We start from the raw sequence: 16,191 nt of genomic DNA on the forward strand, positions 1-16,191 counted from the left end.
ACTGCTGAAATACTAGATACCTTAGACTGCAATCACAAAAAGTTTTCTTTTATAACTCTAAAATTCCTCTACTGTGTGCCTCAATAGGCATAAAGTACTTCAGCTTCAACTCCTCTGCGCAACTAATTTAACACACCAGTCTACATTAAGTTCTATTGCCTTCAGAATTAATAAGTAAAGGAACAAAATCAATAGGGAATCAGGAGAAGACTGAATGCTCTGCTACAGAAGACCGTGCTGCACTTCCAGAGCTTTGCACGGAGTTCGCAGCTCAATAGAGCAGCATTAGAGGTACGTCCCAGACAAGAGCAGTCACACATCAGGCTCACTCTGAGGCCTAGCTGGGCTCAATAAGCCACAACACTTCACTCCAAACAGCCCAGCCTTGTCCTCATGCCAAATCAATCCTGCTGTGTGACCGGGCGGGGGAAAGTCACTACAGTCGAGAAGGTGGATGAGCAGCTGAGCCGATGCAAAGGCTCATCAAAGACCAAAGGCTCACTTCCATGCTTCCAGCCCCGTTTCCTTCAATCTGTCAGTGTGATACCAGGACACTGGCTGCACACCAGCTCTGGTGCCCGCCAGGCTCTGCTGTGAGCTAACCCAAACTCAGGAGCTGAACAGCACATAACTCCCTTTTGGTTGCTTTATCTGAATGAGTAAATTAAATTAGTTCAGGAAAGCTCAATGAGCATGAGAACAGAAATAAGGAAATGGACAAGAGAATGTGGCGACAGGATGAAAAGATGACAAGCTGACAAAGACAGCAAGATCTCACATTTTTAACATGACTGTTATGGTAAGATGATCTACACCAGGATGTTCCTGGATTTGCTCAGTTTCCATTCAACCTTTCAGGATACAGAACTAGCTACTGCATACAGATGTAGACACTTACCTGTATGTTAGCACTGATACAACTACATGGGCTGTCCATCCCCACGACATCTGTGAAAACCCGGTGACATTGCAATGTAATGGAAAAGTTTGCCATACATACATATGCAGGAGAACCTTCTGATGTCCAGCTCTTCATTTTTTGTCAACTTTCCAAACAACTTGGACACACTTCTGTGACTCTCTCTTATTGCAGAAAACTGCATCTCCAGCAGGACACAGCAAATTTCATGGTCATTGTAATGTGTCCTGTCAACAGATTAAGCCTTGGGCTGTATTCTCTCACTTGTGGGTCAGGTAAGCTCATATCTACTTTCTTTGGATTACTGACTATAAAAGTCTATGTTCAACTCCTGACTGAGTAAGGGCCTTGTCCTCTGAGACATAAACACTTGTTCCTTTTATTAAACCCTAAGGGTGGTTTTGGCTAAATTTGGCGAAGTATTCCTTTCCAAGTCAAAAGAAGCCTCAGTGCTTCTTTTATTATGGAGCCATTTTGGCAGGGGCTACCTACACAGTCCAAATACTTACATTTAACTAATTTTCTGCCTTAGCAAATTAATTCTCTTATATCACCAGATGAATAGAAAATAATAGGTGCTAGTGACACCAGTCCATTTTTACACTTTGGAAATCATGGATTCAACTGTTGCCAATAAAGGATGACCAAGTATCTGCTATGATCCAGAGAGGCACAGAAAATACCATATAAAAAAAAATCTAATGATTTTCTTAGCTGAAGTATCAAAATCTACAACATTTTATTTATAGTCGTATTTCATATTTCCTCCTATGAGCCCCACCTCACTTTGAACTGGCTGCACACAAAAACAGTTGTGCACTGAGTGTAGCACTTGTCCATGCCTCATTTGCTAGAGAAACTACTGTGCTATGTGCAAATGAATAAGAGACGAATTTGCAAAGAAAATAAGGGAAAGTTTTACTGTGTTTAAAGCACTTCATCACCCATTCCAAAACACCACTGTACATCTGACATCTAAAGGCTGCTTGCATGATACTACACAGTCACTGAGAGTAAAGTCAATTATCAGCTCCACTTTCAGTGACAAACTGCACCTGGGGAGCATTTTTTGCAGAATGTTATGCAGGTATCACCAATTAGAGAGCTTTACTCTGAAAGATTAAGGATCTTGGCTTATAATTCAGTCAGAAACAGAATGATATTCAGGGACAGCTTCTGTTTTTAACTTTTGATAAGACAGTCTCATGAGAGTTAGGTCTGAATTTAGCATGCGGGAATTTGGAGAGATATGTTACCAACTCAGTGTGTATGGGTTGACAGAAAAGAATGCAACAAGTATCATACACTCCCATCAACTATTACCTGGCAGCAGAAATCAAAGTGGTAGCAACAATCAAGAAGCAATACAATTTCAAATTAATTCATAAAGTTATGTCAATCCACTCATCTCAAGTTAAGAGTATTTTAATTTAGGCTTCATATTTTCACTTCCAGATCAGACCTCAGTTTGTCACCAGTAAATAAGCACTTTCTAATAATAGCATAAAACCCTTCAACCTTGTAGAAAGTTAACTTTACCAATGTGAAAACACAAAGCTCTTAACCCAGAACTTTAGTAGTTGTATTGGGTTGGTATGGCAAGGTCTTCATACCAGGGGCTACAGGAGTCACTTCTGTGAGAAGCTGCCAAAGCCTCCCCTATGTCAGACAGAGCCAACTCCAGCCAGCACCAAGACGGACCTGCTGCTGGCCAAGGCCGAGCCCATCAGCGCCTGTGGTAGCATCTCCGGGGCAACATAGTCAAGAAGGAAAAAAAGTTATTCTACAGAAGTAACTGCAGCCAGGAAAAAAGAAAACTGAGAATATGTGAGAGAAACAGCTCTGTAGATACAAAGGTCAGTGGAGAAGGAGTAGGAGAAGGCGCTCCAGGCACCGGAGCAGAGATTCCCCCGCAACCTGTTGCAAAGATCATGGTGAGGCAGGCCGTACCCCTGCAGCACATCATGGAGCAGAGATATATCAGCAGCCTATGGTGGACCTCACACCAGAGCAGGTCGATGCCCAAAGGAGGCTGTGAACCCACGAAAAGTCCACAGTGTATCAGGGTTGCTGGCAGGATCTGTGACCCAAAGGGAACCCACACTGGAGAAGCCTGTTCCGGAAGGACTGCATCTTGTGGGAGGGACACCACACTGGAGCAGTTTGTAATAGCCTGTGGGAAGGAACCACATTGAAGAAGTGCATGGAGGACAGTCTCCTGTGGGAGGGACATGACACTGGAGCAGGGGAAGGAGTTCTCCCCCCGAGGAGGAAATAGTGGTAAAACCAATGTGTGATGAACAGACCACAACCCCATTCCCCATCCCACTGTGCCATTGAGGGGAGGAGGTAGAGAATCAGAAATAAGGTTAAGTCTGGGAAGAGGGGATGGGTTGGGAGAAGGTGTTTTTAAAACTTGGTTGGATTTCTTGATACGCTACTCTGATATGATTTGTAATAAATTAAACTAATTTCCCCAAAGTTGAGTCTGTTCTGCCTGTGATGGTAACTGGTGAGTGATCTCTCCCTGTCCTTATCTAAATCCTTGAGCCTTCTGTTACATTTTTCTCTCCTCTGTACAGCTGAGGAGGGGAGTGACAGAGCAACTTTGATGGGCACTCAGCATCCAGCCAAGGTCAACCCACCACAGTAGTAAATCCAACCTTACATTTAATTCCATTTGATCATTTCTGAGTGTGAAAGTTCAAGACCACTTCAAGAAATTATCAAAGACTATTATTAGCTCCTACAAATAAAAATGCATTTTATGTGCAATAATTTTGGAAAAAATAATTTGAATGAAAAAACTAAGCAGCTACACCAGACAATAATGCAAGGTTTGCAGAGGCAATTTGAGCCAGCACATCCAATGTATTCAGAGTACTGATGGCAGCTTGTAAAAGTGAACCGAAAATACTCTATTAGTTCTTATACTTTTCAGTTTATACATTTACAGTATGAAGGCACTACAAAACAGTAACTAAGGAAATAAAAAGCATTCAGATCTACAAAAAAATACTATATGACACAAAGGAAAACAGATTCTTAATAAAAAAACGCAGGAGATCTTATGATATCATGCCTGCAAATGAGGAAAACAATGCCAACTGGCCTTCAAGAGGCATTGGGTGGAGGATGAGGGTGCTCAAATTAAGAATATCATAAAATTTAAACCAAAAATTTCTGATCTGTTTAGATTGATCCAAAAAAATCAGCCTGCTGCCAAGTAGGCGAATCCTCCCTTTTCTTGCTATCTGTAATCTTATAGCTCTACTGAGAAAGAGGCCAACTAATGCAGCTGAAAAATAAAAGATTAAACAGTAAGTTTTCAGCCAGATCAGTAGGCTAGTCTGAGCTGGCCTCAGGTGAGCACTTCATCATCCCACTCTCTGTAGTGATAGACAGATGGCTTTTGAACTGAAACTTATTCCTCTCGGACCCAGCCAGCAATACTGTTAAGACTTATACAACATCCCTTTCTAGATCAAACACGTTTTCTTTACACTGCCAGACATTTCTACAGCAGGAAAAAGGCAAGGTTGATGTACTCAATTGTGAAGAGCACCAATACTGTGTTTGCCATTGAGGGCAATAATGATACCTCATGAAGAATTTAGCACAGCAAGTAGGTAGCAAACAACAGTATAACATCCACGTAACCTGCACAGCAAAGGTAAGGGCAGCAACAGTGGTGAAGATAAGCGGGAAGCATGGTGTGCTGAAATCGTTTTTAACTCAAAGTGTGTTAGACTGATGGCAAAGCACCACATTCATTTATTCTTCCTCCAAAGTGCTGAAACTGTGACATTCAAGATGAAGCGCCTGAAATGTAAGAATCTGACTTCAATTCAAACACAGTAAACAAGGAAAAAAAATAGTGCTGAAAAGCTTTCTTTGAACCTTTGATGGCTACTGTAGCTACACTGCAGAAAGCCTGCCAGTAAAACACTTTCAGAATAAGTGTTCTCTGTTCCACTTTGCCCAAAGGTGAAAGTTTCTCTATAAAGCACAGTTCAAATTTATTCAGTCACAAAGTACACCAAGAATCTGATTCAGCAAGAAACACATAGAATTTATGTAACAAGAAAAGACATCAGAGTTGAATCAAACCTTGAAGTTTTATAGTCTCCTGTTACTTGCATATATCAAAATCTCTGAATAGTTAGACTTGTAAGTTTAGTCAAATCTTCCAGTACATTTTTCTTGACAATCCAGTTATATTGCAACAGGAATTAAATTTTTAAAATGAGGGTCAAAGGATGCTTCAGTCAACCATTTTTAGGTAAGGCTTTTTTTTAAAGTACTGTGGAAATCCCCCTGTTAACTGAGGTACAGGCACACCAAAATCGGAAGAGCTGTTAGTACCTCTTCACATCCTAAAAGCTTTATGCTGCATGCAGAAGGTAGATTACTACAGAAAGAAGCTGAAAAACACACTACATCAAATGATGGCGTACAGAAAAGTGCACTCCCCATATTTGTTTTATAGGCTTGTTTTATAGTCAGTGGATCTTTTGTCACTGTAGGAAATGAAGGCAATTCCCACTCCAACAGGCTGCAACTCCTTGCAATTTCGAGTATGAGCAAACGATCTGAAAACCAGTGCTTGTCTTTTGGTATATTCTTGCTGTCTTGATACTTGGCACTCCAACACGATACTTCATGGCATTTCTGAGGAAGCCGCAAAAAAATCTGTATGGGTTTCAGTGCGAGACAAGCTACGAAACTGGAAAAGAAGTTCTTTGACTCATTCAAATGATGAGTAGGCAGAGTCAAAAGATACTTCTTCCAAGGGATGTCACTGAAAAATTCACACAGAAAAATGACGTTGAAATGAGTTTTTATGATAAGTATTCAGCCACTTAAAAGCTTGGAGCTGCAGAACCTGTTAACAAACACCACTAGGTGTTTTGATATTATTAATACTAGCTGTGCTACAGAAAAAACCCAGAAATTTTAAACACTTGGGCCACTTCAAACATAAAAAAACCTAACAAAGTTGCAGTATTATTGAATAACTCTATTCAACTGAGATCACGCCAGCTATGAATATCGTAGAGAACAGATCTAAACACATCAAAGGAAAACAGGACTTTACTTGTAACACCACGTCTGCAACGTGTTGTTGGTCATACTTAAGGGTACAAGTTTCCAACTTGTATATTCTAGGTAAGGTTTATATTCTTCAGCAGCAAACCAGATGCCAGCCATACACTCAGTTGAATCAAATCAAGAGATGGAGAGATTATACTCATATACAACTGTAATGAACAAGTACATTTTTTTCATAAAGGCAGACTGGTTCTTGATGCTTGCTCACTGCCAAATCCTAAAATTATTAAATGTTCTAACGTTGAAAATACAGACAGGCAAACTAGTAGTTAGACTTACACAACAAATTCAACAAATGAACAACAGAAAACCCATTAATTTTTTCTTTGGTTAAACTTTGAGGGAATTTACTTTATTCAGAGACGTATTTTTAAAGCAAGCAGCTACATGAAATAACAGTGGATTTCACAGTCTTGCTGACTTTGCTCCTTTGGGCTTTGACGGCATCTTCATACAGACATGTGATTGGGCCACTTCTAGGCTACCCTTTAGCTGTGAAGCTCACAATATGACAAAGGCATGCCAGGCACCATGAACACTTTCACCACAGAATAATCAGTTTTGAACAGTTGATTCATATCATCTAGTCAGTTTGTCCTACCCTTATTTTAAAAGCAACATAAAACAGGATGAGAGGCCAGGAAATCAAAGTGTGAGGATGCTAAAAGAAATAGAACCTGGGAGCACACTGTGCCTGGAGGACAAGGCTGCAAGAAAACATCAAGAGTGGAGGAATGAGCATGACATGCCTACACAAGGTCAGAGCCACCACTAGGGCATTCCGGACTTAAAAATTGAACCACCTTGGCACATATGACTATAATAATAATAATAATAATGGCCAGTCTTCGCGAGCGAAGATTTGGGAAAGGTCATTGACCCTTCGAGCCTGCGCAGTGGATTTTTTAGGTGAGACCCAGCGTGCGCTGAACTGAGCCCACCTTTAATCCTGAGGTTCATCTGCCGGGGCCGAGCAAGCTTGGACAGTGGCAGTGAGGTCCTCAGAACGTAGGTTTGTTTAGAGTGACCTTCTCTTAGATGGATTGCCTTACAGGGCTGACGAGCTCCATCTGCCCGGGGGGCCGGGAATTGAACCCGGGTCGCAGTGGTGAGAGTCCTGCACCTTAACCACTAGACCACCAGAGGCCCCACATATGACTATGCTGGCCTAAATACAGATGTTTTTGGACTAAAGCTTTTCTGTCAGCAGTCAAACCTGGCATAAGATTACCTGCTAGATTGCAGCAGGTGTGAGGGGCATGGACACCAACAGCTGTATTTCAGCAGCCCTTTGGATCTACCTCTTTGCTCTTCCACCTCAGATGCAAATCTTTCACTGCTGAGTTGAGAACAGTGAAAGCTACTTCTTCTCCACCACTGCCCCAACAAATGAAAAATTTGCATATCTGACTTCACACCACATTCAGGCTACCACAAGGCCTATTTTTATCAAATTCAGATCTAGTCGTGACGCTCACAGTGACACAGAAATATGTAGGCTGTGTTCCCCTGTGAGCAAGCAGCACTGGTGAAGTGCAGCTCTAGGTCCCCATTTGGGACAAGGACGTTAAACATCTCAGCCATTCAACATCCAAAACGTTCAGGTTCAAAATTTTCTTACGCACTTATGAAAAGGCAGAAAATTTAAAGTGAGGAGGTTTGGGTTTTTTTAATTTAAATTACTATTTTTCACACTAGATGGAGGCCTAAGTCCTACAGTCCTTTGGTGATCAAGAGAAGCACTAAATCAGAAAAAGTTTCCCTTTTCCTGAGGATAAGCTGACCTATGTCTCAAAACTATCCTGCTTCAGCTCATCACCCCAGGGTTGGATGACATCTGATGAACTACAGAACACTCAAACCAACCTCCAACCTAGGTCTGTTTTGAGCAAGGCATGCTACCTGACACACTTCAGTAAAAATAAACAGGGTTTTGGGTTTTTTGTTGGGTTTTGTTTTGGTTTGTTTTTTTTCTTTTGCTTAGCACACAACAGACTTGGAAGTATAAGAAATTCAGTCAAGAAAGAGGTCATACAGCCAAGCAAACTAACCTTTTATAGAAAGGGCAAAGCAAACATCCACCTTTCATTTTCAAGACAGGACTGAGTGACTGCTTAATATACCACAGAAAATGCTTTTGTAAGCAGTAAATAGATTTTTATTTGGCTGCACTAGATTTTCAGCTTCACTGGATTTTCAGCTTTCCTTGGATTTGGATGGTTGCTTTTCCTATATTCTTGATTATGTGGACCACTGTTCTCATCTCAATCTGGTGCACTGAGACGGCAGATTAATGCATTAACCAACTCTAAAGCCATCCATGAATCAATTTGCCTTTCTCCTACTTGAGGTCCACTGGCATTCAAATCCGCAACCACACGAACAACTGTTAGGTACTGCCCCCCCTCTCTACTGCACTAAGCCACTACTGCAGGAAATTCAGATGTTGCATGTACTGAGCGTCCGGTTGTCCCAACCCCCAGCAGGCTAACCAGCATTGCTCGTTCACTCTCCTCTCCAGATCGTCTCTAATGGACTTCAAAACACATGACAACACATTAAAACCAAAACAACCTTTTGTCAACTCAGATTTCTTGCCAGAATCTGCCAGAACACTTTCCCAGTCCTGCTTTGGACCATCTGCCTGGAAGGTTTCTCAGCTTTAGTTTAATTTTGCTGAAGTAATGCTTTCAGTGTTTACAGTAGTCCACACAAAGGCAGTCCTTTGAGTCTCCGCGAGCTTGCTCAGCTTCAATCGCCTGCCTCAAGGGATCTCTAGAAAGATCCTACCTCAGCTCTGGTATGCCAGGTCTCTGAGTCATGGTAGCAGGTGGTCCCCACCATTAAAGCCATGAATGACCACTGAAACTGTATCCTGCACTGCATTTAATCTGTCAACTGTCTGTCCTCTTTATGCCAAGTTTCTCTCTTCTCTTTAAGTACACTAGTATTTCTGTAGAGACGAGTTTCCCTACTGGCAGATAAGCACTGTCTAAAATCAGTTATATATTAGCCTGAACTTTATACTGTGAGTTGTGAAATGAAAAGGCTTATAAACACGTGCACTGAGTAGCTATAATCTCATTAAAGAGAGACGATTACTCAGCCCCTGTCTGCAGGAACATACATTTGAAGGTGGACTCAGAGTAAAAGAAGAATATGAACTGATCCAGAGAATTATGTCTTTGATCTGAAAACCAGCTACTAGAGTAACAGATACAGCTTGATGGCTTTTCTCTTGATGGCTGAGACTTTGAAGTGTTACATGTACTGCTAAGAATTAATTTGTTTCATCGTTCAGAAATGCTCAGTAGAAACTGGAACAGCAGTGCCTACTTAGCAAGCACTCCTGTTTACTAGATGGAAGCTTGCTGATAGATGGAAAATTGTTCAATCCGTGTTAACTTTGCTACTGCTGCCAGGTTGTTGTAACACCAGGAACTCAAGTCTCAGCCCAGGTACTGCAAGAGATCTTATGTCATAAAAAAGTCAATCTCACTTGAATGTAATCTCACACTAAATGCCTGCACCCTTGCTGTACTATAAGGAAAAACACCTGAGAGAGATTTTAGGTCAATAACATAAAATATTCTCACCCTTCTTCCCTCAAACATATTCCAGATATTATATATTGTATATAGGTCAGGATCTGTAACTCCTCCTTTCAGCTCCTCATCCATAGTGCACTTTGGTAACACAGAAAACAAAACACAGTAAACCAAACCAGAAGCTACAGGGAAGTCAGTTATCACTTGTGTTTATCTGCATATCCATAGCTAGTGGCTCCTTTAGCAGTGGGAATGTCTGGGTCTTACAATCCATTAAGTTTTTCCTACCTCTTCGTTCAGATAAACTGTGGGAGTCCAAGTGAAAACTAAGCCTGTACCTCTGTAAAAAGTTGACAATCTTTAAAAATGTGTTTCAGACTTTGAGAATGCCAGTATTTCCAAAACTGAATAATTAATACCACCACTCTTCGCTACCAGTAGCCAGTTGCAGTCAGAGACTGCTGTGCTGGAAGCACTGTGATCGGCAGTGCAAAGTCCAACAGCGGCTGACCACCAGCAGCATCCTTTGGGGATCAATACCAGTCTTTACTGAGACAGGCCTTCACTAATGACAGTGAAAAAACCCTCTTTGCTAATGACACTAAATAAAAGGAACCTCAACAAGCTTGGTGTCCTCTGCAAATGTGGGGTGGCCATGGTGGAAGGAGGGGCTGCAGTTAGAGAAAGGGATGGAGAAACGGGTTGACAAGGACCTACCTTATGAAGTAAAAGATACAAGGACTCCCTGAAACAACATCTCAGCCTTGGCCATATTGATCACCATAACTGGTCTACTCTGGCCTCCAATCAGGAGGCCTGGAGACACGCCATCTATAACGCAGCTGTCTCCTTCGAGAACACACGCAGGATCACTCTCGAGGAAAAAAGGCAACGCAGAAAGAACCATGTATTGCAGAATACACCATCTAAGGAGTCTTTCTGTTGTGTCTTTTGCAATTGGATATGTCTGTCTCGTATTGGCCTCATAAGCCACCAGCGTGCCTGTAGCAAATGTGGATAGAGCCTTCCCAAATCTTCGTTCGCGAAGCCTCGCCATGATGACCTTATGAAGTCAACAACGTCAAGAACAAACTCATAGGGTGATATAGCCCCATGCAGCAGGAAAGGCTGGGGCTGAATGGAAAACAGCTTTCCAGAAATAGTGTTTAGGTTCTGGTGGGGAAAAAGCTGGTGGTGAGCCAGCAGTGTGCCCTTGCAGCTGAGGCAGCCAACTGCATCCAGGGCTGCAGCAGCAAGGCTGGAGCCAACAGGGCGAGGGGTGCAATTATCCCCCTCCACCAGGCACCCATGTGGAGGGAGGTACTTTAGCTTTCTGTCCTTGGTTTCAAGGCCAGCAAAGCCCATTCGAGGTGGTGAGTGCCCTGGAGCACGTAACATGCAGAGGCTCCCTTTGCCAATGAATCCTAGAGTATCTCAAGTGGGAACGGACCAATGAGTTCTCATGATAAATAACAAATTAATTAAGAATATTCTGAAAAATTAAAGCAAAGGGATACTCAGGGATACTCTGCAGGGATGTTCTAGGTTTGTGTCTTGTTAATAAAGTCTTGGTATTAGGAGAAGGATAGCTCATATATTTTGGAATACTGAGGTTCTACCAATTAACTGTTAAATCAATTATGAATCCTTCCAGTGCTGCCCAGATGCCGCTTCAACTCTGGCAGGTTTTGACCACTTCCCTGGGGAGCCTGTTCCAATGACTGACCACCCTCTCTGTGAAGAACCTTTTCCTAAAGTCCAGTATGAACTTCCCGTGGCACAGCTTCATTCCGTTTCCTCGTGTTCTCTCACTGATCGTCAGAGAGAGGAGATCAGCACCTCCTCAAGCACTGCCACCCTTAAGGGAGTTTTAGGCTGTGATGAGGTCTCCCTAGACTTCTCTAAGCTGAACAAGGCAAATGACCTCAGCTGCTTCTCCTAAGTCTTACCTTTGAGACCTTCCACCTTATTGGTTGCCTTCCTCCAGACACAGTCTAATAGTTTGATGACCTTACACTGAGGCACCCAAAACAGGCACCCAGAACTCAAGGTATGACTGCACGAGCGTACAGTAGTGTAGAGTGGGACAATGACAATTCTTTCCTATTGCTGGACAGTGGAGATTATCTGCCATTTTTGTTGCTAACTATTGAACCACTACTATATTTTGGCATTTAAAACAACATTCAAGTTCACTGTAAAACTTGTCCTCTCATTCCCCAAAACACAACTAAGTGGAAAAAATGAAACTCAAATGTACCACGTAGGGCTGGCAATGGCAATAACCACAAATTTAAGTCTAATTTTCTTATTCACAAATTTAAGTATAAGAGCCAGGGAGATGAAATTAATAGATGCCAAAACACATCTTATTACAAAAAACTCACTGGACACTTAGCAGCATTATGTTCCAGCTGCACTATGTTCCAGCTACTGAAGAAGCCAGTTCCTGATATTCCAAGTAATACCATATTTATAATTCAAGTTTCCTTGCTTGAAATGGGTGGATTAATTTTGACCATGCAGGTAAGAGAAATTATTCCACAGATATTGTTTTATCACGTCAACAACAGGCCTTGAAAACTTTATACAGGGAACATGGGAATGCTCGCGCTTAGAAAACATTTGGATCTGTAACAGAAAAGCCTACTGCATGGGAATGGTACAGCGAAAGCTCCTACCTGTACCATCAGTTAGCTGACACCATAAAATGTCATTTCTTAAAATCAGTACTGAATTTAGCTAATCAGATTTCCAAGCCATTTTATCTAATTATATTTTTTCAAGCCACAGCTGCTTTTCATGCAATAATCAAAATCAACACTTGACCCAAATTTTATAACATACAATCAGTACATACATACAGATGCTTCCAGGCCATTATCACATACTCGCACCACTCCCCCACTGCATTAAGTGGGGAAAGGAGATGAGAGAGCACTGGAGTGTTGTCATTCATTAATTTATGATTAACTAGGGCGTGTGAATGCCTGAATCTACACAGATGGCCGAAGTGCCCCGGAATCATAAACACACAAAAGCTTCCTGCAGAGAAAGTCTGTTCCACCTGTCCGAGGACCATAATGCATTTTGTTAGGAGACTCAACTAAAAATCCTCGCCAAGGAAGGTGATATTAATGGACGCTCAATTCTCCACACTTTTTCACGGGGGGAAGGCCACACTGCCTGCTACAGCTACTAACTCTTCCGCTCCAGAGGGAAACCGATCAGATCTGACATGAAAGTGAATTTCTGCTGCTATTCCCCTTCCAACAAAGAGGGAGCCAAGCAACTAAGAAAAAGCCCAAACATGAAACGCTTATCGACTCTTTCAAGCCGCTCAGTGAACATGAGGCGCAGCCCGCTATCAAAATATGACATTTTGGCTAAACCCACAAGACTACCGCATAACAGGGCGCGCGTGTGCTTCTGCACCGAGCACACACGCCACCGTTTCTTTCCCACTTTCAGCAGGAAGGGAATGCGGCCGGGTCGGGAGCGGCGGGATGTAAAAAATCGCAGACTCACTGATACCTGGGGCTGCGCCGGCAGCGGCGAGAAGCCCGGGAGTGCCTGGGGCAGGGGCCGCGCCGGGAGCGCTCCCGGCCCCGCGGGGGGTCACGGCTGTGGGCTGGGGTCGCGGTCTCGCCGCTTTCGCCACCGAAGCGGGACCCGCCTCGTGCCGGAGGAGCTCCGGGAGACGGCCTCTAAGCACGAAACACCGCTGCTCCAAACACTATTCCAGCTGAAATCCATTCTCGGCTCGCCTGGACTCAGCGGCCGCCCCTCCCCGCCGCCTCCCCCCGCGGCTCCGGCGGATTCAAGCCATGTTTCGCGAGCGACGCCGGCTTGCCACGGGAGACCCCGTGCCGGGCCGCCGGGAGCGTCCAGCACTGTCTCCCGGCTGCTGCAGCGGCTGCGGGACAGGCAGGGCTTCGTTCCAGGCCGAGGGCCATCGTCCCCCTGCGCCGCACCGCTCGGGGCAGGCCGGGGCTGCGGGTGAGCGGTGGCACGGGCAGGGGCTCTCCGTGCCTCCGCAGCGGGTGGGCAGCGCCCCGCGCCCCCCGGGCCGCTCACCTGCTGCTGGATCTTCCCATCCTCGGTGACCACCCAGTGGGTGGTAGCAGCGGCGGGCCGAGTCCCCGAGGCCAGCAGCGAGCACAGACCCAGGGCCCAGCCGGAGAAGACCCACGCCCGCCCCAGCCCACCCCGCCCGGACGCGCCAGCCGCCGCCATCTTCCCCAATCCCGGCCTGCTCGCACCCTCCGGAACCGGAACGGCCGCCGCCGCCATTTTGGGAGCGGGCGGTGCCTCGCGCTGCGGGGCGGTGCGGCCGGGCCCAGGGTGGCCGCGGGGCGTCCTTTCGGGCCGCGTCAGGAGCCCCGGCCCGAGCGCTCTCCTGACCCCACGGCAGCACCGGCGCAGCCCCTGGGCGGAGGCACAGGAGCGGAGGCGCGGCAGGGGCTCCGCGAAGCGACTTCTCCCTCGCGGGGAGCCGGGTCTGGCCAGCGGGGCCTTCCTGGAGCTGTGGCAGCCGCGGGTAACGGCGGAGCCGCCGCCCGGAACTCCAGGCCGGCGTTAAGTGCCAACAAGCGGCGTGTGGCGCCGCGCTGAACGCTGTAATTTAAAGGATGTAATTTCTGTCTAGTGCACACTCGGACATTCGCCACGGCTTGAGCTTGAGGAAACGACCGTATGCCCATCGCAAACCGAACCGTACCTGCAGCTATCCACAGGTTTTTATCCACAGCCCCCGGAGGAGCTGGGTGAAGGGAGTTCTGAAAGTCACATCGCTCCTTTTCCCTTCTAATGCTTTTCAGTTACACAGAAACATCTGAACTTTTCCTTTCCCATTGCAGTTAAGAGTAAATACCAACCCAGGAGTGAGAGCCTGTTTTCCAGTCCTGAGTGAGATCTAAAAGCTGCCACATTCAAATTTTGTTCTGTTTGACCGAAAGGTCTGTGTTACCTACCAGTCCTGCTTCTTGGGGACACCAAACTTCCTGGAGCCTGTTAAACAGTAAAATTCAGCGGTAACTCAAAACCCATTAAGTGGAAACAAGTTTCCAGATGGTGTCAGTGGTTAAACCAATGCAAGGGATTCAGTTTCTGTCAGCCTAGAGAAAATATCCGCAAAAGTATGATAGTTCCTTACCACTGCCAGAGTTTACACATCAGGCATATTACAGATTCCACAAAAAAACCCCAGGCTGCCACTCCAAGTCAGTCTTCCTCTATCATAAGATACCAACGAATTGTATCACACTGTCAACATCTAGGAGGTTGCATAAGACAATGACTGACTCCTTTTCACCCGGTTCCAAATAAGATGTATGATATGCAGCTTTTGCTGAATATTTAAATTCCTAGGCAAAACTTTGCATTTAAAGGTGAATTACTTAAAAGTTGAAACAGCTAACACAGTCTTGCTCCAATATATTCCTTAATGGCAAAAAGCTTTAGACATCTATAGCAATCTAAGGAGTAAGGGAACTATGACCAAAAGGTACCACAGAACCCTTTTACTAAGCCAACACAAAATGTTGCAGAGTAACTGTGAAACGATGAGTCGAACAAAATTACAAAATGAATTTATTCCAAAGCTGTAAGGGAACATGAACATGTACAATTCAACAAGATGGTAAAAAGGTGTTTCCACAAGAACTCACTGCATTAAAATTAGATGTGAAACTGGGGAAAAATAACTACTGAGGCCACAAGAACTTTGCACATCACTTCTGAAATACAGGACTCATGTAAAGAAAACTCACTCAAAATTCAGTGAGAAAATAAGCTGCTAGCACCTAGCTACTAGTCTAAATACAAGCTATGTTTAGGCTTTGAGATTACATTTTTAAATCCCCTCAAAACACCGATTATAGTCACAAGTGCAAAATGTCTTTTTTTTTCCTCCTTTTTTCCTCCAATGGAAGCTTATTACACATCTAGTGCCTATTTTCAGAGTGACATTTTGGTCTCACAAATTTGTCCTTGAAAGCTTTTTGCCAAGTTTTATGGGTTTTGTGACAAATCAAATTTGAGCAGCTGGCAGGTAATCATTAATACAGTCAGCTCACATGTCCTGGAATGTCCAAAATTTGCTGCCTAGTGTTCCAGAGTTAAGCAAAACCAGACTTCTAATTTAGCATCAACAATGTCTCTCACTTTGACAATTTGGTATTTTGGCCATCTGACTGTAGTGATAAATATCAGTGTTAATGAAAACACCTGAGTCAGATTCACAAGCAAATACAAATAGAACCAGAGTGGGGAGACATCACCTTCTGTAGATATCAAGTGGCTGAACAAAAAAAAAAAAAAAGGCAGGATAAGTAGTATTATTTATTCTTCTAAAGCCTAAGGTATTTTACACCAACACGCCCTGGAACACTTAATTAAAATTCTTTTCCTCTGTCCAAACTTCTTTTTACTGTATGCTAATTTCTTTACAATGTTGAATGACCTGAGAATTAAAAACTTTGAGTGGCGAGAATTAAAAAAAAAAAAAGCTTTGTGCTTTTACTTTGTATTTTCTGGGTGTACACCAGTAAATAAGAATCCCAAGTTCCTATGGAAAAAAATAGCATGGAATTTTTAACTCTTCCATCTGAA

At 43.9% G+C, this 16,191-nt stretch overlaps 1 protein-coding gene and 1 long non-coding RNA gene across 5 annotated transcripts in view; one reads left to right on the plus strand and one right to left on the minus strand.

The window, feature by feature from the left end:
* Nucleotides 1-14,571, minus strand: part of TTC17 (tetratricopeptide repeat domain 17) — a 57,044-nt gene extending 42,473 nt beyond the window's left edge. The window contains exon 1 of one of the 4 annotated variants that reach the window (XM_017809613.1): nucleotides 14,553-14,571. Coding sequence is in view for 2 of the 4 variants with exons in the window: in XM_017809597.1 (XP_017665086.1) it covers nucleotides 13,657-13,872 (216 nt within the window). In the remaining 2 variants the exon portion in view is untranslated. Of the gene's footprint in view, nucleotides 1-13,113; nucleotides 13,133-13,656; nucleotides 13,873-14,552 lie in introns of those variants that run through there. The other 3 variants (XM_017809597.1, XM_017809606.1, XM_017809623.1) reach the window with 3 other exon arrangements.
* LOC108494788 lies at nucleotides 13,899-15,906 on the plus strand. The gene is made up of 2 exons (XR_001873959.1): nucleotides 13,899-14,315; nucleotides 14,439-15,906. It is a non-coding gene; the product is annotated as an uncharacterized LOC108494788 (long non-coding RNA).
* The last annotated feature ends 285 nt before the right edge of the window (nucleotides 15,907-16,191 follow it).

This window comes from Lepidothrix coronata, unplaced genomic scaffold (assembly GCF_001604755.1).
Source record: "Lepidothrix coronata isolate B3197 unplaced genomic scaffold, Lepidothrix_coronata-1.0 Scaffold1, whole genome shotgun sequence".
Classification (NCBI taxonomy): Eukaryota; Metazoa; Chordata; class Aves; order Passeriformes; family Pipridae; genus Lepidothrix; species Lepidothrix coronata.